The 26,262-nt window shown below is 39.4% G+C and overlaps 1 protein-coding gene across 15 annotated transcripts in view; it reads right to left on the bottom strand.

The window, feature by feature from the left end:
- grip1 (glutamate receptor interacting protein 1) overlaps positions 1-26,262 on the bottom strand; it is a 284,092-nt gene that overhangs the window by 71,775 nt on the left and 186,055 nt on the right. For 12 of the 15 annotated variants that reach the window (XM_083528101.1, XM_083528096.1, XM_083528103.1 and 9 more), the window contains one exon: positions 821-901. In XM_083528101.1, coding sequence (XP_083384227.1) covers positions 821-901 — 81 coding nt within the window. Of the gene's footprint in view, positions 1-820; positions 902-19,865; positions 20,325-26,262 lie in introns of those variants that run through there. The other 3 variants (XM_083528106.1, XM_083528104.1, XM_083528097.1) reach the window with 2 other exon arrangements.

Here is a 26,262-nt window from a genome sequence, read left to right on the forward strand (position 1 = left end):
TCATTGCTGTTTTCAGCCCATAAACCAATTTCTTGTCATTGCACAACTTTTTCAATCTACCACTGGTGTATCATTTCCTGGCTCTCACACACCACAGGCGTAGACAAGTGTATGAAGCAAACAACAACAACGCAGAAGACAACAAGAAGTCTGGAGTTAATGTGAATGAGACAGAGGGAGTCAGTGATGTAAACATGACTGAGAACAGAGACATTCCTGATCACCTGATCATCATCATCTTTCCTCTGCTTGTGTTCTATATGGTGGTTGTTCAGCCTGCATACATTCATGAGGTAATAAAATTTGTGATTCTTTTGTATTAATATATTAATAAGACATTAGGTCCAGTTACCAGCGTGACACTTAAACAGGTAGTAGTAATGGCTACTTTTTTACTTCAGTACATGTCAGAGCCCAAACTTCTTTACTTTAACTTGAGTGAAAAAGTGTAGTCAGTACTGTAACTTTTACCAGAGTCCTTTAAAACATGAGTATTTGTACTTCTACTTTAGTAAAGGATGTACTTTGGCCACCTCTGGTATTCATAAGTTTTATAAGTGTGTATACTGCCAAATAGACATTGCAGCACTATGAAATTCCAGCTTGTTAGAAAGATGGACTCTGAGCACAATCGTAATATGGCTTCCCACGGAGCAGAGAGGGGTGTTTACGGGTCTGAAAGAGGTAGCTGGTCAAAGATGGGACTTGATCCACCCCCCCTGATCTTCTAATCAGTAACCCAGAGGCTTAACTGCTAAACCACCGTTGTCATTGGTCTAGCAATATTTTAAATAGTAAAGTAAAAATCCAAGGTAGATACCTGGAATACTTTGTCTTCTGATGGCCAGCGCTCCATCTGGAGGTCTGGAAGGGTTGGAGTGTTTGGTGTAGGGACCCTCATCTACAAAACACAAGCAGAAAAGCAAACATAGGGGTAAATAAGTGCAGCAAAGGACAAATACACTGAAAGTAATGTGAAACTTACACTGTGTTTACTGATGCTTCGCAGAGGACTTAGTGACACCCGTTCTCTCTCTCTCTTTCACCTCACACACACACACACACACACACACACACACACACACACACACACACACACACGGGATCATTAAATTGAGGTGACATCTAAATCATTAAAGGGTGACAACTCTATAATTGGCACTTTCAGGTGATACTCCGCATCACAAGAGCTGGCAAGCACACACACAAAGAATGAAGCAGTATAATTATTATAATGAGCAGGTTCTCTGTATGATGGTTGTACAGATATTTACAGGCAGTGTGTGGGACTTGGCTGTGCAACATGGAGGTGCAGTACAGATCATGGCTGCAGCTCTGACTGCAGTGACGCTGTGACTTACACGATTAGAAAACAGCAGGCTCTAGTTTATACATTAAATATAGACAAAGAGATAGAGGAACTATCAAGACGCTTGTACTGTAAGTTTTTGTAAAGCCTGTACTTTTTTTCAGAGGTATTCAGGTAGGCAATAAAAGCACATATGTTCACACACATGCATGCACACACACACACACACACAAAACACACAAGCGCACCATTTAAAAAGAATTACTTTGTATAGTTCCAATACTTTCCGAGACGACTGTATATTCAAGCATAAGGCCCAGAACTTGTAAACACACGCACAGACAATGTACACTGCTTAAGATATTCATGAGGAGCAGCGACGGAAAGAAAATCTCATGCACACACACATCCCTCCCTGCTGATAGATTTTAAAAGCGCATTAGCAGCAGGATGTATTTAAATTATAATCGCTGTACTGTTGACATTCAGCTCTCATCAGCAGACATGGAAGAAGTGGCTGCTGGCTTAACTACTCCAACTCCTGTGCCTGAAATATTTGATTTCTGCATTATTCAAAATTTTGCCATGACAGAACAGATTCAGATTTAGATAAGTGAAACAACATTTCTTCTTAATTTATTTGTTAATGCAAAAAATTGCACAAACAAACAAACAAAAAAAAACTAGCTAAATGAGTCTTCAAATGGTCTAAGTTTAGTGATCAGACTAGAACTAGATTTCGTATCGTAAAACTGCTTGTATTACATAAAAAAATCTGATTAGATTTCCATACATGTCAGATATCCATGCTGACCTCTGATGGCTTGATGGATGCTTTGAATTCTAACATTGTATGATTCATACAAAAAAACTAAATATCACAGGATTCAGCAGTGGCACAAAAAGGAAAGTGTTCACCTTATCATCAGGAGATTGATACTTCCAATGTTAATAAAGCCATAGCCATCTGAGCCCAGAAGACTGGCTGTGCTTTTTGGCTAGAAGAGGTGGCATAATCTTTCCACCATCAACCACAGTGACATCAGCCAATTATTGGCATGTGTGAGATGATGTGTGAGGACGAAGACGGATAGCAATTTCCACTGAGAGGAAAAAACAAAATTGCAACTGGACATAAGCTGATATTTACTCTGCACTAATTTAGAAAACAGTGAGGTAAAAATCCTGTGGGAAAACAAACTCCAGTGCTGCTGTATATTTTTCTAGTTGGAACGGCTACAGAACTATTTATAATGTTGCACACAAAAGTTGATAAAATATGAACTTCAGGACATAGTCAATTCTAGACAGTGTTGCCTCCTCCTTTTTCTTTACCTCCTATACTGTACCTTGCAGTCCAATGGCTTGAGGTAGCTGCCCAGATTAGATTGAGTAAAACCAATGCTTGCCAGTGAAGCCCAGAAACAATCAGCTATTTATCACATCCTGCCCTGCCCCACGTTCCCTTCTAGCACTACTTGATTCAACCAGCCATCAAGAGATAATAAAGACATGGATCAAGACTCTTCTCTGTCTTTACACCTAGAGGGTCGAAACAAACATCACCTGGCTATCTGAACAGCTGAGTCACTGTCTGCCTTCAAACACAGATTAAAAGACCTACTTCTTCCCCAAGTACTAACTAAGTACTAAATCATCGTGTAATTTTTAGCTGCTGTACTGCCCTAGAACAGGGATTTAACACGACAGCATTCTTAGACTCTGACCTATTTTTTTTTTACTAGCATACGTGTATATGCTTGTGGAGAAAAGTGAGCACTTCTGTGAGGACATCTGCCAAATGCTGGAAATGTAAATGTTCGCATCCTTATGTCCACACCCTCCTCCCTGGTCCCAAATAGACCCTGATTCTGTATATCCTAAAATCTAACTTTTGCTAAACTGGAAATCTAACTGGAAATCACAATACCCCTAGGTGAAATTGACCCATCTGTCTACTTCCATTATGTTTAAAAGAGTTTTTCAATCATAACCGTTATTAATGTAAAGTTTATTCTATACAAACCATTACTTTTGATATATAAATAAGTCACAATTTACAGCACGAGCATAAGAAAGTATTATTACTATCATTTCTGCTTGTTACCACCACACTGAACTTTCGCACTGGTCTGTAAAGCTGCTTTGAGACAACCAGTGTTGTATAAACCGCTATAAAACAAATAAAAATAAAATATTATAATGAACTAACCCACTGCTTGGAAATGATTAAGGCTGGGATTTTTTCCCATGTGATGATGCACTATAAAGCTTACAGTCGATCAGCGCTGAATAGCATATAAAAAAAATAAGAGTCACTTTGGACCAATGTAGGAAAAACACTACTTCATACAGCAAGACATTACTTTGCTGACCGTGTAGATCTGATTGATTACACAGATCTACTCCACCGCTCGGATTCCATGACGTCCTGATCGTGTAAGCAAGAGTTGTGATCAATTCAGATATAAACAGAGTGTGAAGTCACAGCTGTAGAAGCAAAAGTGAAGAAATTGTGCTAGCCTATCTGCACAATAAGGTTCGGCTCATGTTGCTGTTGAGAGTTTTTTAAGGTCTGGATACCGAAATATTAACAAACTCAAGCCTGAAATCTGGAAAAAAGTTTCTTGTTCGAATAGCAGCTCTTGTGTATGGGTTGTAGGTGGCTGTGTAGGAGGTTTGCAACAGGGTTGATGGTTGTTGTTTTTTTTTTTTCCAGATTCAGTTTGTGTGCCTCTCCTTTACAGCATACAATAAACACAGCAACACTTGCTTTAAGAGAGCAAAAGCAAGTGAAATAAAAGAAGAAGCCTAATTGTGGCTTCCTACTGAGATCAGAACATTTACTCTCAATACCACTGGATCGACATGCAATAGCTGTTAAATGAAATGTCTGACATGAGGGTGAATTTAGTTTATGTATTTGAGTGAACTTCATCTGGTTCTGAAAAGAAGGCATGAGCTTGAACTAGGTGTTTCTACAAATGAATGATATTACCATTAAAAAAAAACAGTGCACTATGTATGTAGCTATCAACTACACCTATGCATTATTCGGCAAAGCTATTATAAAAAACAGGGATGGAAATATCTTGCTAACCTGACAAACACCTGTTTTTTCCACATTTATTCTGTATCCTGCATTACCACGGGGTTCATTTCACAAGCAATCTATTAACTTGACACTTTAAAAGCAATTCATATCACCATAATGTCCAATGCAAAACAGCAGATGAATAAGAGATGTGTTTTTTAAATCTGTATACAAACACATTTGGATATTAGTCCAATTATTAGATTGTGTGTAAGTTCTGACCAGTTCGAAAGCAAAAAGCATAAAAATTTAATCACAGCTAAATAAAAAAACAGCAATGTCCAAAAATGATGTGTTGCTGTGGTTAGAACACTGGTGTCTGGATGTCTTAAGCAACACTTAAGCATATACATTTCACAGAATAGATCAATCAGTCAGCCAGCCAGTGAACAAAAGAAAAATGAAGGAATGTCTAATACTGCATGTCTGAATGTGACAACAAAGTCCATTTCTTGATTGCAATATTCATCCATGATCCTCTTTTATTTCTCTCTGCAGTAACTCTGAAAATGCAGATGAGTTGGCAGCAGCTGGAGGTCTCCACATGGTGAAATCAATGCAGGGCCAGCCCACTAGGAACATTCCAAGTCAATCATTTTTGTGTTTGATGAACAGTGTTGGTTTTAAAGGTTCAGAAGAGTCACAGCAAGCTGACTAATTCACACCTGCTAGCAACAGCCAACCTCATCTGTTACAGTCTGAGACAAGGGATTTTAATAACCGGCCTGGGACGGAGGTGTGGGGACAGGTCTGTGGGGTGTCAGGTCTCACAAGCAAACCCATAGACACCTATCTAGAGGGAGTGTAGGACACTTAACCTTCCAATATCACGAATTATATCACAGACACTGCTAGGAGAATTCGAATGGGGAAAAAAAGAAATGGTACCTTAACTGTTCTTTGACAACATTGTACAAACATTTACATTCACATTTATGACATTTTGCAGACACAGTTATACAGAGCAGTCTGAATAAAGGCTTACACAGTCTGGTAAGTTCACTTACACAACTAAGCAGTCTGGGCTCAGCAGTTGGATGATGGTGCTGAGAACTCCTCTACAACTTTCTTATCAAAAGTCCAGTTCAGTAACCACTGAGCTACTACCCACATTAATTGAAGGTACAAAAGAAATGACCATCCAACTGACCACCAATGATCAAAGATTATCTTCCTATTTGACAAAAACACTGACTAGATGCTACTTTTTGATAGATCTATCTATGTCCCTCTACATTTACGCAATTTCACAGACGCCCGTATCCAGGGCCACTTACAACCGAGCAGTTGACGGGTAATAACGTTGCTTGAAGGCAAAGCAGTGGCAGCTTGGTGATGCTGGGATTTGAAACTGTAACCTTCCAAAAACAAAGTTCAATGCCTTAACTACTGAGCTACCACCCAAAACAAGCAACAAGGCATTCATTAAGGAATTTCTGAGAGAAAAGCAACATCAAACCCTTAAGTTACTACAGTATTTTTTTTAAAGTGAAGACATTAGCATCATTTCAACTAATAAACCAATTCCACTTATATAATGAAGCATGAATATTAAAATGTCAACATATCCGGTTCACTGATCAGCATTGATCATTTTACTACATTTAAAGTCGAGCAGGCTAACGGTGGCTCCTCTGCTAGGGGAATGAGCCGAGGCATTCTAATCAGAGCCGCCGTAATTTCATCTGCCTACCTGCATTTAGTAGCTCTTCCAGAACAATCCAGACAAGCTGCATGGAGCCGAAGTGGTGTAAGGCCTGCATTATTTTCAGCATTCACTCTGTTATTCTGCCCCCACACCAGTGTGTCTCCCTCTGGGGCACCACTCACCCACATCCCAGTGAAAATCCTTGTTCACTCCACACAAGAAGTCCATGGCATGCAGAAAGATGAGCTCATATCCACCAGGGTAATGGTGCAGAATTTTCCTTCAACTGCCAGGGTGGACTCTGTGTCCATGAACAAAATACACACAGGGTGTGAGGGGCATACAAATGAGGGAATTGGTGTTCTAAGCTTTTCCTTTTTGGTCAGGTCTTTTTTAATTTTTTTTGGAAAAAGTGCAGGACACCACCAACGAGATGAAGCAAAATGACATAAGCCAATGGGGGAGTAGGCAAGGGGGAATGCGGGAACTTGTGAGGTCAGCCGCTGACTCATTGCCTGAAAAAGGAGACAGGGAAGGACCGTGATATAGAGGATATTAATACGATAGATCTATCAAAAAAAAAGTGAACAGAAGGACAGAGAAGTGGGAGAAGGAATCCGGTGATGATGAAAGAATGAAAATGTACAAGAGCCATAAAATGATAGAAAGTGTAAAAGAAAGAAATAAGTCTGGCACTCAAATAGAAAAAGAGGAAACAGACGGCAGTGGAGCTGTCATCCTGCCAAGTCACTGTAAGCTCAGTCATGCATATAGGCACACTCATTTGTGGAGGTGAGGGGTAAGGAAAAAAGGGCTGGAGTGCTTCTGGGCTCTAACTGTCATCTGTGGTGAATGGTAATGAGTCTCTCAGGGCATGCGGTCCACACACTGGCTCTCGCCATCCGTTAATTATGGCGTTTTCCCAAACCAAGCTCTGGAAAGGCCAAGCTATCTACATGAAGGCAGACGACATGTGTCCATGCGGTGTACAAGTGGGCAGGTGGACATGACTGCCTTCATTCAACGCCATTCAGAATCTTGTTAGATAAGCTGCAGAGAGGACTAAAGAGGCCTCGCAGAGGGCCCTTATTTTACTCGTTTGTAATTTTCTGATGCTTTCTACAACGGCATTTCTGATACGTTCTAAATTAAAATTAAATTGAGGCAGAGAAGAGGGATTAGCTGTGTTCAAGCTCAACACGAACAGGCCTCAGGGAGAGAGAGGGGTCACTCTCTTTTATTTTTAACATTGAGCCCATAGTTTGTGTTGTATGAGTCTAATGGCACAAGCTACCATGATGAGAGAGAGAGAGAGAGAGAGAAACAGAATACCCGGTTTTCCCTGTCCACTGCAGCAAAAAAAATCTATTTGCTTCCAGCACTGAGCATTGGGGCATCCTGGGATTAAAAGCCTTTAAAATTTAACAAGGGCAGTCACTTTGGGTCAACCCAAAGCAGTTCACTTGTGATGGAACTGGGGTTGGTGCCAAAGCTAAAGCACACAAAGTAAAAGAGAACAGTGGTGAGAGGGAAATAAAGTCTAACTTCAGGAAGGGAAATTACAGGCATTATACATGAGATGATGTCACTCACGTATGAATCGTTTATCACTTAAACGCCGAATTCAGCCAAGCTAAAGCCGAAACAGCAGGGAAGGCAATCATTTATGTTCACTATTAGTATAAAATATAAATTCTGGATATCTTTATTTGATATAAGCTGAGATACTAAAACCAAAGTCTACAGTAAAGGGGAAAAAATACACCAACAGGAGTTTATATAGTGCAACAAGCCTGCAACATGCCATCAGCGACGAACTAGAACAAATAATGACAGAACGTGAAAGATCGGCTGAGTAGTAGGCTCTCGGCGGGGGGTTGGATCGCTGTACAGTATATCTGGGACAGTGCATCAGTGAACACTTTGATCACAGCTCAGTGGAAAGCGTAGAGTCTGATGGGATGTGAAATACACAAAGAGAGATGAGGGGAAAAAAAAAAAAAAGCGAAACGGTAAAATGAAAGCTGCTTAGCTTCATGTGAATGGTGTTCAGACGTAATTAAACAACTGTAGCTTGTTAGTAGAACTAGAAGCGTGTTAACGAGAGATCTCCATGTCATGATCGCTTTATTTCCAATACTGCAGGCATCTTCTGTAATGTTGACTGTGAAGTTGACTTTTATTTAACAAGTATAAAATATAAAGGTTGAAAAACGAGGTTGAAATGAGACCGCTGTTTAGAGTAGTTCCAACAACAGTGAACTGTATCTATTAAAAGTATCAGAGGATACACTGGAGACTGAAGCTTGGGCCACAGCGGCACGAGGTGTTCTATGCCAAAGCTCCAGCAACTGTGATTCATATATTTTCTGACTTATTTACCTATTTAAATAATACAATTTCTAGGTTGTCGGGTAGCTGTGTTAACCACAAGGTGTTTCAAACCAAAAATTTCAAGTGAAAGATGTTAAAAACAGCATTAGATACAGGCAACACTATTAAAATATCAACTTTCCAAATAACTGCCATATGATAAGATCATTCTGCACCAAATAAGATGTGTGTTTCTGTGTAGTCCCTGTACTACATTCTATGCAGTACGAAAATGTATAAATAATGGAAAGCAAAAAAAGCAATAAATAAATAAATAAATAAACCTTTATACGAGGGGGAGTGGTGGCTTCAGCGATTAAGGCGCTGGGTTGCCGATCGGAAGGTCTGGGGTTCAAGCCCCGGTATCGCCGAGCTGCCACTCTTGGGCCCTTGAGCAAGGCCCTTAACCCTCTATGCTCCGGGGGTCCCTTACGAGGGAAATATCAAGGTCCGTGACGTCGGAGTGACGTGGGGCCGCCTTCCCGTGGGTTCACCACCTGCAGGAGGGACCGTAAGGGACGGTGCTGTGAGGATTGGGGAGCAGTCGAAGGCTTAGACTGCTGCCCCCGCGACCCGAATTACGGATAAGCGGGAGAAAATGAATGAATGATGAACCTTTATACACACTGCCAAACAGATTGGGGTCAGCTATTACATGCAAGAAATGCATGCATGAGAAAAGAAGAACAAAATGCATGCTGAACTGCATCGGAAAGAGGTTTTTTAAAGCATTTATTTTACAGTTTGCTGTGTGAGATTTCATATGTTCCATACGCGAAGGAAAAAAAAAAAAATGTCCAGTCGACAATTTCCACCAGGCCAAACAAACCAAAATCTCTCTCCTTCATTTTATTTAAGATGCAGGCATTAGGACATTTCCCAATTATAGTAAAAATAAATGTATTCTATGTTACATGCATCTGCACTGATGAGCACTGGAGGGTTAACATCAACAATAAATAAATAAATACATTTGATGTCATGCTCATGTAATATATAAAGAAATAAATCAAAGACTTTTCTCTTTACCTTGTCAGAAAGGAAGGGCATTTCAGTGCATCATTCACATGGAAAAATTCAAGTAAAGAAAAACTTCCAAAGTCTCAGTTCAAAAAGACTGATATCAGAAGATATCAGTCTTTCATATCAAAAGACCTACAGAAGATGGTCAAAACTATGTGAAGACCACACGTGACCATTAGACATATACATGGTTCTTCCCCAAGCTGTTGCCACACAGAGATGTTTAAAATGTTTTGGCACGCTCAAGCATAAAAATCTCAATTTCAATTTTCCTTATTATAAGTGCAAAGGGAGGATAAATCCAGAATGGGATAACCAACATGGACATATAAATGTGATGATCAAATGTCCACAAATATTTGGCAATATGGTGTATGTTAAGCAGTACTGTTTATGTTGATTGGCTGGGGATTTTTTTTTTTATTATTAAATGGTATTTTTCCAGTGATAACAGTATTCGCTGCACAAAATGATTAAAGGTTAATTGAAAAGCAATTATGTTGTTTTTTTCTCAGTTTGTAATAAAGCATTTGTCAGTGGTGGTGGTGAATTTTCCTTTTTGGAGTTTGTATAGCAAAAAAAAAAAAGCCAAAATACGGTTCTAATATAGTCCATTGCATCTTGGAAGTTGATTTAGTTGAACACGAGTAAATTCAAAGATGTTCCCTACTTGGTATCAGGCTTTGAATCTCCACAACCAAGGCTGCTTAAGATGCAGTTCTCAACTGTTGGCAAAAACATGCTGCAAACGCCTAGTGTCGAGTGTACTGGCGCCAAGTAAAAAGCAAATTGAAGAGGAAAAGTACATATAATCCTTTTAAAAATGTGCTAAGAGCTTGACCGCTCTTGATCCTCTGTAGCATGGCTCTCTGCCAGCACTTATGAATCATGGCAGCATGGAGAGAAAAGGTTGATATAGTCAAGAGAATCTCTCTCCAGTCTGAATTTCAGTATGCAGAAGCTCGCTTGTTTAATCACTGCTCAGGATCGTGTGGTCGAGCTGAATTTAGCGGGCAGCACCTGGTCACCCAGAGAATTTGCGTCCTAGATTTAGGAGCATAAGTCACTTGTGTTTATGGTGCTGAAACTGCACCTGGAAGATCACTAACAGCTCAGCTGTGCAATTTCACCCAGCCCTAATGCTGACCCAACAGATGCTGACTCAGGGCTTTTTGGAATTTAGTCCAAATTTATTTTCAGTATGAAGTGCTACTTTTTTTTTTTTTTTTTTTAAAGTTTACTTTTCACCAAGAACTGTTTGGGTTATGTTTTAGCATTTATTCCTAGTTTGATGCTCTCACTGTCAACTTTATTAGGAACACATGTACATTTGTGCAATTAGGTGGCTGCAAAACAATGCAAATAAAATGTGGATATTCAAGTAAGGGTGACCCTGAATAGTCATGCCATTTGGTCATAGTCATGCAAGGAACATGCCATTTTTGGTTATATGGGGGTGCTCAATGTCTGATTTCACATAAAACTAACAGTTTTCTCCCAATAACTTAATGTTGTAAATAAAAATGTAAAATGTAATTATTATTTTTAAGGTGCATAAATAAACGCAACAACCCCAGATTTAAGTTTCACTTTCCATAATCTGTGACCCACACAGGAGCATTTTGGCAGGAGGGATTTGAATATTTAACAATGTCTGGAATATCCTTCAAAGGTATATTCTGTTCCAATTTTATTCTGCAAATTAATGTTTGATTTACATTTACGACATTTAGCCGACGCCCTTATCCACAGTGACATACAAATGTTATTTGAATGAGTAAATCAGCACTGGTTCTCTACAGATTTCAGATACCATCAGTCTAAAACTTTGTTGAGAGGAATTATAGCACTTTTTTATATATATATATATATATATATATATATATATATATATATATATATATATATATATATATATATATATATATATATATATAAAAAAAAAAAAGACAAAGACATGGGCAGCGACTTTGCTGTTCAGACAAGTTTATTCCACAAATTCGGTGCCAGAACAGAGATTAGTCTAAGTGTGTACCTCTTACCATTAGAGCAGCTTGAGTGTTTTTCAGTGCTTCGATATTAATGCCACGAGTTAATTGTTACAAAATGTTTGTATACATTTTATTCTATATCTTTGAGTCTGTACATTGATTCAACTATGCAAATCCTAAGTCAGGGACACCCCTAGATTCAAGTGATGTTCACATCAAACAATGATAAAATGTCAAATTAATTTCATAAATAATTGTACCAGATGAGCGTTTCATTAACTTCAGACCTACTAGAATATACAGCAATCGCTAAAGTTGAACAAAATGTTAGAAATGCATTGTTAAAAAATGTCCAGATAGCTTCCTGCCGTCAATTATCCAGCAACTTCATCACGTTTTACAACTGTGATGTGCAAAAAAAAGCATGTTGGCATGCACAAAACCTTAAGATGGACAAGCTACAATACCACGTTGGGTTCCATTCCTGTCAGCCAAGAACAAAAATCTGAGGCAATCATGGGTCACGCTTTTCCCTGGAGTATACCGGAAATATATTTTGTCATCCTGAAATCCATCTCAAGATTCCAGCCCTATATTGTGTTTCTCCTAAACCATTTCTATATTAATTGCTGTTAAACAACACATTGAAAAAGGCTTTTATGACTATTCAGCTTGTTGAACTGTGTAGGGATTTGAGGAAGTAATTGGTGCTGTGAGGCTATTAGCTGGATTGGACTTTACTCCGAGTGGCCACAAATAGCTGTTTGATCTCATATTGGGATCAGGTGGTTGTACAGTTGTACCAATGGGCAACCAGATGAAAGTCTATGAAGACAGATGGGAAAGCTGTGTCCTCATGAAGAACCCAGAGTTCCTTCTAACCTGATGCGCACTTGCAATTTTCCAGTCGTTTGAAGTCAGGTAATTAAATATCACATGCTGATATAGCTACAAGGTCCTGAACTGCCAGTGGCAAAGAATAACAAAGGCAGGCTTATTTTTTAGGCCACAAAGCGTACAACCCACCGAGAGTGGGAGTGCACAAAATTGTGTAAAAAGAGGTTATTCATTATTTAGACGATGAAAGTCTTTCCTGTGCGTGGTTACCCCCGAGAAGCTCTTCAAACATTGCAAAGGAGGGACTGGAACGAATTCAGTAGCTAATTCCTGCCTTGCTGCTTCCTACCTTCATTTTTTACAATTGTGTCATTTAGGCTTATATCTACTACAGAGGGGGCGAAAAATAGATCCATCTGCAAACCAAAGCCAGGAGTAACTGACTGTGAGAAATGGCTAAAGAGATGCAATGAGAAAAAAATGACCCACAAATTGCACGCCATCTTTGATATTCAAGGAAGCCCCATTTGGACGAATCTTATCAGCCCGACTCTTTGACCTTGATGTAATAATGATGAGGGTGTTGTAACCCTACAGAATGTTTAATAGAAGCCAGTAAATTGTCAAAAAAATATCAGAAATTGTTTAAAACATTTTCTCAAATGTGCTGGAGGCTCTTTGAAGTCCTCTGGAAGATAAAATATGGGAGGCATAATGCCTGTACAAAAGCGCTGCCTGTCTGAGTTGGAGCTTAATGGCATATTATCACAGAGTGGCACGCTGTAGATTTAACGTCACTTCTCAAAATTACTTCAGTGTTTGCTGACTGGAGGAAATGAAGGAATAAAGAATATCAAAGGGAGGATGTAAAATGGAAGCTCGGCTTGGGTGGAGGCAGCTGCCATTTGTTCTCCGCTCCTCCCCCTAAAGAATCGAGAAGATAACCAGTGCAGAGGATTGAAAATGACAGGAAACATCCACCCCCTTCCTCAGCAAAGCCCAACAAGAGCGGCATTACACAGCTACAGTTAGATGCTGCCTTTCCTTCCATCCCCACAGGGGCTGCGTTCCATCAGAATAATTCTTGGGAACCTGAAACCTACATAGCAGCTGGAAATGGAGGGATTAGTGCAAAAACGTAAAAAAGGTCTGGTTTCCAAATACCCCTGGAGGGCATGTATGCTTTTTTTTAGCTTGATAAGCACAAAGTAAGGTGGCTATTGTTAAGCTGGTTGCTACATTCAAAGATGAGGAAATAAATAAAAAAATAAAGATAAAGAAATGCATTTTTGGCTTGCTTTTCACACATGCAGTCATTCATATGTGTATTTGCATGGTTGCAAGAACCCTCTAATCTGTTTCAAGTGCTGCCAATGTTTATATTCCAGTACTTGCCAAAACAGAGCGCTTTATCCATCTACTGACACCCGGCCTACGGAGGCAGAGTGAGAGACGGCTGTTTGGGTTTGCTCACAGCTTGGCTGAGTTCTGTTTCCATGACTCCCTGCTTTGGTTTCAACGCAGACATGTGGAGTTAAATGATTATGCCCTGCAGGTGGCTTGACCACAAAGACGCTGCCAATGTACTTTGTGCTTACATGACCACCATGTGACGCAAGCAAGTCAGAAAATATTGAGCTATTGAAAGCTCGTCAATGTGCGTCATGCTGAAGCTGTTCGGGGTTTGAAAGGCAAATGTTTTGGATGAGAATTTGGAAATAGCTCCTGGCAGAAAAGACGTGTTAAAAAATTAGCCACACATCACCAGCTCCTTAGGGAACTATCTAGCATAGAGAGGAAGAAGCGCAACATATCTACCATGGAACAAGGCTAACGAAGGCCTCTGTTCCACATAATGACCGTGCATATGTTTGTTCGTGTGTGTGCGCTGGAGATAAAGACTAAGCTAGCAAAGCCCTAAATAGGTCCTTCGATAAATTTTGTGTGATACGTGCTGGAAGCATGTAATCCAGGCCAATAGCTACAGCTCACATCCCTTTATAAACAGTACGTCTTATGCAGAAGCTCTGAGCAGGCCTTGGCTTTCCTTTTCCAACTACGCACAAGCAGCTGTGGCTTCCGCTAGGTCTTAGCTCCGAGGCGGAAGCGGCGCAGAAGAGACCCGCTCAAACTAGACACAGCAATAGTGGTGGCTCAATTGGCCCTGTGAGAAAAGTCATTCCAGACACGCACTAGAAAAGGCCACGGTTATCACAGTCTCCTCGCCTTTATGCCACAGCGAAAGTGCGCTTGAGAGTCCAATTTTGACATTTCAGACAGTAATGGAGGTGATATTGGAGTAGTGCTGTGGGTCAAAGTGTGCTTATCTGTGATCCAGCTGCAGAGCCATAAAAACCATAACCTTTAAAAACTCCCCTGGAGTTTACAAACTAAATAGGAAAAGTCGAGGAAAAATTCAAAAACAAGGAAATAGAATCGGTATTTTAATGTTCTATTTTTATTAACTAACTGATGTTTTTTGAGACCTAATTCCCAAACAAGCTATCCATGTTCCTTGACTTCATGTATGGCATCCATATCATTAGAATTCATTGCTAAAAAAAAAACTAAAAAATCTGTCCACATTATATATTACATATTAATATGTACTTATTGGAATCATACCTTGTCAGTGGTTGGACCCCACAGATTTGTAACTAGGGACTGCTGATATAACCCGAAAGCCTGTCCCTTACTCACCGAAGAACTCTCATTCACAAAATGCTCATACTCACCAACCTTTAAACACACTCATACTGCCCAGAGTCCCACACTCTGCAATTTATAATAGCTCTTTGTGATTGTTGCTTGTCTGACTGTACGAACATGATCTGCATGTCACACTGTACGATCTCAGTTGTCAAATGTGCAACAGTCAAAAACCTTCACACCCTGAAAAACATGTAAAAACTCTTCATCACTCAATAAATTTCTCTTCTTGCCCTACTGTCCACCTGACATTTTCCCTGAGGTAGTTTGAAGTTGTCGCTGTTTTTTTGCGTTATCAGGTTTGGCGCCCATATTGGTTCCTGAGTTGACGGCCGTCGTAGGAGAAGTAACACTGCAGGAAAAAGGCTGAAATCTTTTGACACTGCCAGAATTTCTTCTGAGGAAAAATTTATTGAAACAGTCATTATTCAGCTGTCAGTGAACATGTCAAATCAGCGATCAAAGACTACAGATTTCAGCCTAGGATGATAGGAATCTTGAAAAAATTGTCTCAGACAACCAAATTGTGGCCATTGTGTGCACCTGGCTTAAGTCTGGTTCCTCTCCAGGTTTCCTCCTCATGTTGTCTTTTTTTTTTAGTGGATTTAAATCTCATTTTAATCAAAATTCTACTGAAAACTAAAAAGGAATTGAAGAACCCTACTTAACACACTAACCCAATTCTGAAAAAACGCTATTGTAGAAGACAATCATCTAAAGTAAGTAATAGTAATAGAATAAAACCACGCAAAGACCTAAACTTCGGGGGCAGTTTTTATATATGAATGACCGTGCTGGCATTATAACCTTACTCATCAGCACCTATAGTCTGTGCTTTACCACCACTGAGATTCTGAGGTAAGATATGTAAGAGTGTTTTAGACTTCTGCATCTGTCTAGCTGAGAAGGTGCAGAGATCTCTCAGTGTTCTGCTTGTGTAGGAGGATGCAACCGACCATTATCCAAGAGAACTATTGTTTAAAGTTTCTGCATATTCGTATGCTAGGCTCTAAGTAACCTACCTACAATACGCAAGTACATATTCCTTAAGGGCAAAAAAAAAAAAAAAAAAAAACCTTGTCAAGGGTTTTAATTGGAAGCATAAACAGAGGAATAGACTTCCCCACTCCTACACACAGCACGAACACCAGCTTCTGTTATTTTTCTCTTATGTTCTCCATCAAATGTATTGCTATAACAAAATTATTAGTTTAAACATTTTTTCGTATCATGGCAGCACCTTTTTAAATACTGCATCTGTTATGAAAAAGTACATTCACTTCAATCTGCAACAAATCACAATGTACTATCTACTGTATTTATCCTTATGGTATGTGGCTATTTCTTCTATGCATTGTGCAGTACTGTAGCTGTACGGCAGCAGGTCTTTACCATGACGTTATCATTGCACATCTTTTACACAGTTTGTTACACTATCAGTGTACTAATTAAACTAATAGCACTCACTAACTGGGATGCTGCCTCCCCTGCCTGCTCAAACTCCTCCTTCTCAAGGATCTGACAAGCCAATGGTGACCAAACACGATTGGCTTGAAGATAAGAGAGATATGACAAACACCGACAGTAAGCCTTGACCAAATCCATGCCTGATTAATTTAGCCAATAATGCTACAGGCACTGTTCTCAAAGGGTCAGCTCACACCCACAGGGTATGCCTGACCTTCTGCATCAATCAACAGTAGCAGAAAAATGGTGTTTTGTTCACTAGATAGATGTGACTGACACTGTTGTTGATAAGCCTAGAGAGCTACAAAGCTTACAAGCTGAAAGCAACAAAACATCTGTTTCACATTTGGTGATTTCCTTCTAGTCTTTTTTTTTTTTTTTAACTGTGTTTGTATATGAGCTTTAATTTTCCACATTTCTGTTGAGGGACAGCTCAATCATCGACACATTGTGCTTATAGGCGCTAGACGCTAGACTATTAGTGATTCTAAACATCAATGGCCATGAAAGCAAAATACAGTGACCGGTTATAAATCTGAATTAATGCCATTGACATGGAAATCGACAGGCCCAAAGCAACAGCGAGGCATTGGAACACAGCTTTTAACAATGCAAGCACAATATAATAGAAAAGCAAAGGGAAAGAATACTGTATGCAGGCTTCACTGTGTAGGTTATGGGAAGAACAATTAGGTTTTCTCTTCTCGGAAAAGCATTTGGTGGCCTGGGAAAACGTAGTAAAATCCAGGCATTTTTTATAATATGGAGTTATGGAATCTACAATCTTATACACATTAAAACGCATGACAAAATCTCGGCCTACCTGTCCATCAGACTCTGGCTATCCTTCTGAGGTAAAAGTTGCTAACACGAGCTTGCAAATGATCTCAGTTCACGATAACATCGGTGAAGAAACGGTTGCTGATTAATTCAGGCAGTTGTGTTCCGTGGGCTGAAATTCTTGCAATAAAATTTCGCTACTTCAAGTAAACCTTTAAAATCATTAGTTTTGTTTGTCACAGCACAGACGCGTTACATTTTGGAAGCTGGTTTTTAATTAGGTTTATTTCATTATGACATGGAACGCCTGAGAAACAACAATTAAAGAACTGTGTGAGAGAACTGCATTTTCCACAGCATTTGTTAAACAGTATCTTTGCAATCAATCAGCCATGGCAATGTTAAAATTCATACACAAACACTATATAGACAAAAGTATTGGGGCACCTAGGAGACTTAAACCTGTTCCAGTATGACAATGATCCTGTGCTACATGAAGATTTGGTTTTGATGGGTTGGATCTTGAGATGCCTGGAACACTGGTACCTGACTTTATTAACACCCTTGAGGCTGAATGAGCACAAATCTCCACAAACACACTCCAGAATCTAGTGGAACATCTTCCAAGAAGTATGGACGTTATTATTATTTTTATTTTTCAATCTAATAACCTAACAATCCACAATATTTTTGGAACTCAAAAATAAAATGTGAAAAGAAAAAACAAAAACAACAACAAAAAACAAAAAAACCCCAGGGAAATCAACTAGTTATGGCTGCAGCTACCGACATGCAAATTGGCTAGTTGCTTTAAACTGGATTTCATTGAGTGCAGTGGTAGCAGGGTCACACTGGAGCAAGGCTGCATATAAATGGAAATAGCAAGTGCCTTTTTTTTTATCATTACAGCAGAGCCATTAGCATACCAATTATTACAGCAGGTATGCGCACTCTGCTGTACTAAAAGCAGCAGCCTGGATCCTCAGAGACATGGAGGAAAGTAAACACAATCACACATACAAACATATGGGACTTCAAAAAAAGACAGCATTGCACAATTATTTCTCCACACAGTCTCAAACATATACATACATACTGACAAACATACAGAAGGTTAATTGTATAGTAGAAGATGTACAGTATAAGATGTAAACTGAAACCTACAACCCAAAAGCAAGAGGGTGGAGAAAAGCGAGGAAAGATGAGGTTGCTACTTCCCACCCACTCATTTCCATACAAAATACCCTACATAATTGGCCGAACCTGCTGAGGTAAGAGAACGTGTTGATTTAACATTGGGGGAGGAGAGGGGCAAAAAAAACAGCAGAGGCACCATCAGCTTTAATTGAGCCAGCAGACGGATCAGACCAAGCTGAAGAAACTCTGGCTTGTGTGAATGATATAAAGTAAGCAACAGCAACACCTTGATTCTAATTTCCATTTTCTGACTGAATGCTCACTAATGGAAAACAGTGAGAAGTAAAGCTGACAAAACAGAGGACGGTAAATGTTAGCAGCATTATGTGCTCTATACTGGCTTATCTGTCTCATACAATGAGGGAGTGTAATATGGGAAAAAACATCCGAATACAAAAAAAGAAGAAAAACCTTAACTCAAGCTGACTTTCCGTCATACTGTAGGCACATAATGCTAAGTGTCTTCTAAGAATAATCTCAGCAGTGCAAGTGTAATGTTTTCGCTAACAATAATTACACTACACCCAATCACTTGCCCATGCTAAATTCTTGCATCTCTACCAACATCCGCCAGTGTTGTTACTACTGAATTCGGCTTTTATGACTGACGTTCTTTTCCATCTGGTGTAATGTGACTCACTGAATCCTAGAAGCCACAGTGAACCTTCACCATATGCACAAGGAAAGCTCCACAGAGACGAGCCATAAATAATACTACGAACCCCACAGCATCTGAAGCATGCATTACTCAGAATAAATGGAACCGGAGCGAACGAACAAGCTGGACGTGATTTTACATGCATGGAAAGCATCACTGTTAAAGCCGAGCTACGGCACGGCTGGCTGTTTACTAATGATAACAAGGTCAAGTGCTTTCCCAGGGGTGGAGAGAACTTGCACTATTTATGACTGAGCCTCGATTCTACATCTTTCTAGAAAAGCCAAGTTGAATGTCGCACTCCTCTGAGCAGGCACATGTAATGAGAAAAAAAAATCATGTCACAGAAAATGTAATGCAATACAATATGTCATCTTCTTATATATCTATAGGCTCGGTCCATATCGCATGTCTGTTCTGTATATACAGACAGATATGCAGTAGTGGTTTTATTGTCATTTTTGTCTACACAGACATAACCAGGAGATGTATGGTGAACAGATAGCAATGACATTAAAGATCCTGAGCCCCCGGGGAGAGTGCACGAGACACTTCCTGCTGCTAAACAGTCACGCATATTCATAGATTCATGCAGCTGATGGCACTGGCTGCTAAATTAATCAAGAGGAAAAAACAGCAGCATGCGGTTTCAGATCTTGCCGTTCATGCACCTCGAACGCATTCTCAACATCAACGTGGAGAAATCAGCAGGAGCGGAGAACCGCGGAAGAGGAAGGACGGCAGGTTGGGAGGTTTGGGCGAGCAGGAGGCGCGCTTACCTTTGTTCACTCTCCGCAAGATCTGACATCGGCATTTGAACGAGACGGCGATCATGCTCGCAGCAGCAGCAGCACCACGCGCTTACGGATGCTCCAGAGGAAAGCGCTGCCGCACGCCGCATGCGGGCATCCGGTTCCTCCGCCTCGCATCCAGAGCCGCGTCCCAAAAGACCGGCGACAGGCGCAGCGCAACTCCGACTCCTCCAACTTCCACCGTTCGCTTTCGAGAATATTAATAATAAATAAATAAATAAATAAATAATAAATAAAGGGGCACCGGCGCCGGTGAAGAAAAGAAAAAAATAGATTGCGATCGGGAGCGCGCCGCAAACGGAACAAAAAAAAAAAAAGAAAGGACACGAGCGAACGCGAGCGCGCGAACCAGCTGCTGTAGAGGCGCTCCGAGCGTCCGAAAAGTCGCGCGCGCGATCAGCATCCGCTCCAGCACAGCGCGCTCACGCGACAAACCACACCGTAGATCAAACAGAGAGGATCAAAGTCATCATCATCAATTTCACCAATAGTTATTATTATTATTATTATTATTATTATTATTATTATTATTATTATTATTATTATTATACACGAGTATTCTCTCATTAGATCTAATCGATCTATTTCTCTCATCACATCTAATCGATTTTTTTTAAACACGAGATTATAAGTGCAATATGTATTCACATGTAATTCGTGGAACCACGTGATATGTGGAGGAAAAAAAAAACGAATTAATCAAACCACATGGAAATAAAACACAGAACCATCTGGAAAATCATAAATTATGTGATTATGCACATGTGAAATTCATGGGACTGTCATGGAAAACACACACACACACACACACACACACACACACACACACACACACACACACACACACACACACACACACACACAGCAGCAGCAGCACTAGATTCCTGATTGTAAAATAACTCTGCAACTCTGCAGCGCTTGACTATTAATCACTCATTCAAGTAGTGTCCAATTCCCTTCCCTGGAGAAAACAGTGCTAAGTCAAATTTGATTAGGGTTTAGTTTTCCCCAGCATTTGAAAACCCCATCGGATTTTACTGCATACTTATGCACACTGTCATACAAAGACACTACAATATCTATCTATCTATCTATCTATCTATCTATCTATCTATCTATCTATCTATCTATCTATCTATCTATCTATCTATCTATCTATCTATCTATCTATCTATCTATGTCTGTACTATTCTAACAACAACTTTAGAAACATACAATAAGCCCTGTGAAATATTTATTTACCTCCAGTAAAAACAGTGAAAAACATTTTGTACAAACATTTACAACATTCTGATATAAATTAATGGAATTTTGTAATAACACCAAACGCATTCCATGTCACTGGTGTAAAACCACCGATGTACACTGTTAGTACTTCTTTACCTTCCACCTGCCTTCTACTGTCCTTCTCTATCTGTCTTTTTCCCCTAGATATATGAGTCATTTGAAAGGCCAAATTATAGACATCATTTTTGAAAGCGATAAAGCACATAGTTTCAGGTCAAACACATACATTAAAGGTAAAGTAGATAAGGGTGCCTCCCCTAGCGATATAGAGAGCTAGAGTTAGTGCAGAGGAGTACAAGAGCAAAGCCGTCATTAACCATCAAATACACCCTTCCCATTTTTGCGCTACGTTCGCCGTGTGCAGAAGCGTCAGATCACGATGAGCGACAGAGCGTCTCCTTGGCAACATAAACAATGCTTTGACAGTGATAGTGCTAGAAAAGCATGTTGGAAAGACAGATTTGGAGCTTCTGCTGTGCTTTTGTTTTCCACATGAGTCATGTTATGAATGAATAATGGTGTATCAGGTGTATCAGTGCATTATGGACATTAGTCTAGCGGCACACCAAAAACATTAAAATGAGGTGGTTTGGGTGCACTCCGCTGCTTCACCCCTCTTCCAGCTATTTTAAAAAGAAGCTACACTGATGCATATTGCCTTTGTTTTTCATTTTTTTTAGGGTTAAGGGTTTTGCTGGTGATGCTAGGGGGCGGGATCCGATTAACTTTGTTGTATTTTTTTTTTCATTTATGCCATTATGAGGCTATCATTGAAAAAACAGTAAAGAACTTGGCTTTTGGTCTTTGTAGCTTTTAGTCTCAGCTTTTCGACCTACAGAGCGTAATTAATAAATATCACAAAAATCATGCTTCGTTAGAGAAAAACGTGTGTATTACTTATGATTATCGCAGAGTAGCTAAATCTCACTTCTTTCACCCCATTAAATAAAAATACAAGGTAGAACTAGTCATCATTATTATACATACAGTACTACAATAAACATAAGTACATAAAACAGCAAAAGGCTGAGAGATGCAGTTTTGCTTATCCTGAGGCACAAATATTCTAAACGAGCAGGGAAAAGAAGTCACCCCAGTTTCTTCAGTTTGGTAACTGGAATAAAAAGATGCTGATGTGAACAGATGACTGATTCTGTTTGGTAGATTGAAGGTCCTGACTTCTTTACTAGGAAGGAACAAGTCCCAACTAACCGTCACTGTCAACTTTCTTTCTTTACATTTAATAATACATTTATTTGAGAAACCATATGTAAAACAATAAGAAGGTAATCCTGAAAATATACTACATGGACAAAAGTATTGGGACACAAACTGGTACCACAAAGCTGAGGCACATCATTGTATAGGATGGTTTTGGATATGCTAGCATTAAATATTAACTTCACTTGATATAGGAGACACAAACCTGTTTCAGCATTACCTGATAGGGATCAAATAACAATAAACTCAATTTTTTTTAACCTTCATAAAATCCTACAATCTATGAATATTCATGATATAGAAAGTGACAAATCATGACACGTTCCACAGCAACCACAATTTTATTCACCAATTACCCAAGTGGTTTGCAGGGTGCATCCAAAATGTAAAAAAAAAAAAAAAGGGTTATATAAGTAGGAAGAAAGATATTAAGTCATGCTGCATTTTCAAATAACCAAAAACACTACATTAAGCAGTAATTTTGTGCAAACATATGATTCAGACATGACTCAGTGTGCACTCATTACACAACTGCAGCAGATGTCATTTTAGATTATAAATATCCTTTTAAAGTCTTACAGGAAACATTATTCTGTGCAAAGGAAAGAGCAAAGGGAGGAGCTTGCCCCCCCCCCCCAACCCATCTCTTACTATTTACCCAAATGGTATTTTATTTCCTCTCATATTACAGGCTTATATGATGCAGTATGATGCAGTAAAGAATAATTTGCATATTCACCTAAGAGAGGCTAAAAGCCATCACAGTGGCATCACAAACTGTTCTGTAAAATCTTCTGAATTTATTATAGATGTACTAAGAGAGATTCTTTTAAATGCAAATGCAAATCCAGTACCACTGTAACAAATCTGATCCAATCAGTAAAACTGGAGTTAGCGTTAAAATAATCCTGGTTTTTGACACAATGATAATTCAGTTGACATTTGAGGCAAAACCAGAAAGGATTTGTGTCTATGAGAAGTTTCCTTACACTATAAGACACCTGATCTGGCATTATGGAGTGGTTTTTGTGTGTGTGTGTGTGTGTGTGAGCATGTAGGACTTTTCCTGTTCGTTTCGAGTCACACTGATGGTATCTGAGATGTGCACTTGTGTCTGTTCAAGACCATCCGAGTGTGTCCTCTTTGTCAACATCTCAACCTATACCATATGAACAAATGTTTGTGGACACTTGACCATATAGTTTGTGCTTGTTGAACATCCCATTCCACATTTAGTTCCCCTTTTGATGTTATAATAACCTTCATTCTTCTGGGAAGAGGTTCCACTAGATTTTGGAGTGGGCTTGTGGAGATTTGTGCTCATACAGCCACAAGGCGGTTAGTAAAGTCAGGTACTGATGTAGGGTGAGAAGGCCTGGGGTCTTCCACTTCAACCCAAGTAAAGCATATCTACATGAAGCTGGATTTGTGCACAGGGGCAGTGTTTGGGTCTCCTAGTTCAACTGAATAGAAAATGTTATTCTAGAGCATCCAGAGATACTATACAATTGTGTACCCTGTTTATTGTGTAACTTTTTGTTAACAGTTTGGGGGAAAAAAAAATTAGATATAGGTGTGTCAGAAAAGTCAGAAGTCTCAATACTTTTGTTCACATAGTGTACTCAACCAGGCGAACTAGATTAGAATTAAAGGCAATGCAGTTGGTTTTTGTTCAAAATAAAGTCATAAGAAAAACAATGCTAAAGCAATTACCAACAAATCTTAAGCATTGTGCAGATCCTGCATGCTTAAAGTGTGGGTTTTGCAGGGTTGCCCACCAGGATTCAGGATTATTATATTAGACATGCACATAAATACATTTGTGAGATCTTCAAGGCCCAACGCACAAGGCTATAGGTTGTAAACAATTCTTGTTGACAAGAAAAATAAATAAATATTGGACGTCTTTTTTCCACTGTCACTTGTTTGAGAAGCAAACACAAGACGCATACTAAAAACAATAAGCTCTCTACCTCAGGGGCTTGAGGTGTGCATGATTCGAACACACGGGCATGAACGCCAGAGCTGCCGATATTACAACAAACAAATTCTTGCAAAAAGGGAAAAAAAAAAACTTAAATTTGAACAAAAACTTAATCGAAATAAGAAGATATTGGGATAACAAGATATCAGTAGATACAGCAGGTGGAAAATGTGAGCAATAAGAAGTACAATGATAAACAGCAATTTTTTCTTTTTTCCCTGAGAGACAACAGTTCGCCATCTTGGTTTCTGGCTCACAAGGCGAAAGCTCATTCATTTATACATCAAAGTTCACCTAGATAAAGAACTAGCCATCCTTCAGCCACATCCTGTGTCCTTTTCCCCTTCAGTGATTAAGCTCTATTGTAGACATTTGGTCCACAAGCTTTTCAGGGGTCTGCTGTATCACCACAGCAAGGGGTCACAAATCACAAATGCTACAAATAAACTGTAGATGTTATTACCACTGTATACACACACAAAGAAAGAGATTTGTCCCTGTATTGAGGGAAATAAATGCAGATGTGTATCTTAGTGGTGTGAAGTTAAGTCATGTGCTTTGATCCTGTGCACAGTGAAACATGGGTGAAAGCTTTGCTCTGCTCCTTACACAGCTGAACTCAGCTCGGAGGAAATGAACAGGTGCCCTGGGGAAAGACTTTAGTGCATTAGGAGGGGATGAGAGTGACATTCATGTTAATGGAGGTAGTGCCTGAGCTCATGCACTAAGACACGGTGCAGATTGCAGCACAGCAGAGCGAAAACTACTAATCACATTTCAGCGGAAAAAAAAAGTTCCTGGAACATTATATGCATCAACCTTAGGGCTGTGTCTGAACACGTTTCGGGGCGCTGCAAATATACGCAGCAGCTGTCAATTTTAATATGCGACACGATCGTGTTTATATTATGTTTATTTATGTCTATTTATAAATACTAAATCAATAAAAATGTCCTTGCAGTGAAAGAAAAAACAACAACAAAAACAGAAATTCTGCTCCTGGAAAAGAAGCAACAATGCCGAACAACCAAAACAAATTCGATGCTGGCTTTTGTTCCTCTCGCGCACTCGTGATTAATTGCAGCTTCACTTCAAACTAGAAAAAACTGACACCTAAAGCATCTAGAATATCTCTCTTTATAGTTCTGCTGATCGTCTCTAGACGTCGTTTTAAAGATCAACGTGGCGTTCGCTTTTAACAAGTCTGAACGGATAAACGTCTGCGAGGAGGAAAACAGAGATCCGGTTTGCCTCCTGAAAGAAATCACTTCCTGTGCTGCACAAGCTGAAAGGGCACTTAACCCAGCAGGTGGCCTTCTCTCCATTCCACTAATAATAGAAGCTTTCTACCATGAGGAAATGATGAAATTGATGTGTGTGTGTGTTGTGTGTGTGGTTGCGTGTGTGGTGCAACATGCCCACATGCAATTAAGATTGTTATTAGTAGCAGAAAGATGTATTGCTCTGCTGTCACATCAGCATGATGGAGAGGTTCAGGAAACATTAACTGATGTGAGTATTTATGCAGCATGAATTTGGCCAGATGGTAAATATATATATTTCATCCATGCCAAAGTCAATCACTCAATCTTCACAGATCAGCAGCATCCAGACTGCTATTTAAAAATATTTATTTCATAAAAAAAAAAAAAAAAAACTAAAATTAATCAAACATCTGAATACAATTAAAAGCTTATAGCAGCCTCAAAGAGACAGAATTTCTTTTCTTTCTTTTTTTTTTTGCTTTCAAATTCATGAGGGACCGTATTTTTTGGTGCATCTCCATAAAGAAGCAGATTCCAAATAGAATATTTGTTTCACTGTCCGCTATGACATGTTCAGACTGGCTGAACTACACAGTAGAACAGATAT

Source organism: Silurus aristotelis (assembly GCF_946808225.1).
Source record: "Silurus aristotelis genome assembly, chromosome: 24".
NCBI classification, from domain to species: Eukaryota; Metazoa; Chordata; class Actinopteri; order Siluriformes; family Siluridae; genus Silurus; species Silurus aristotelis.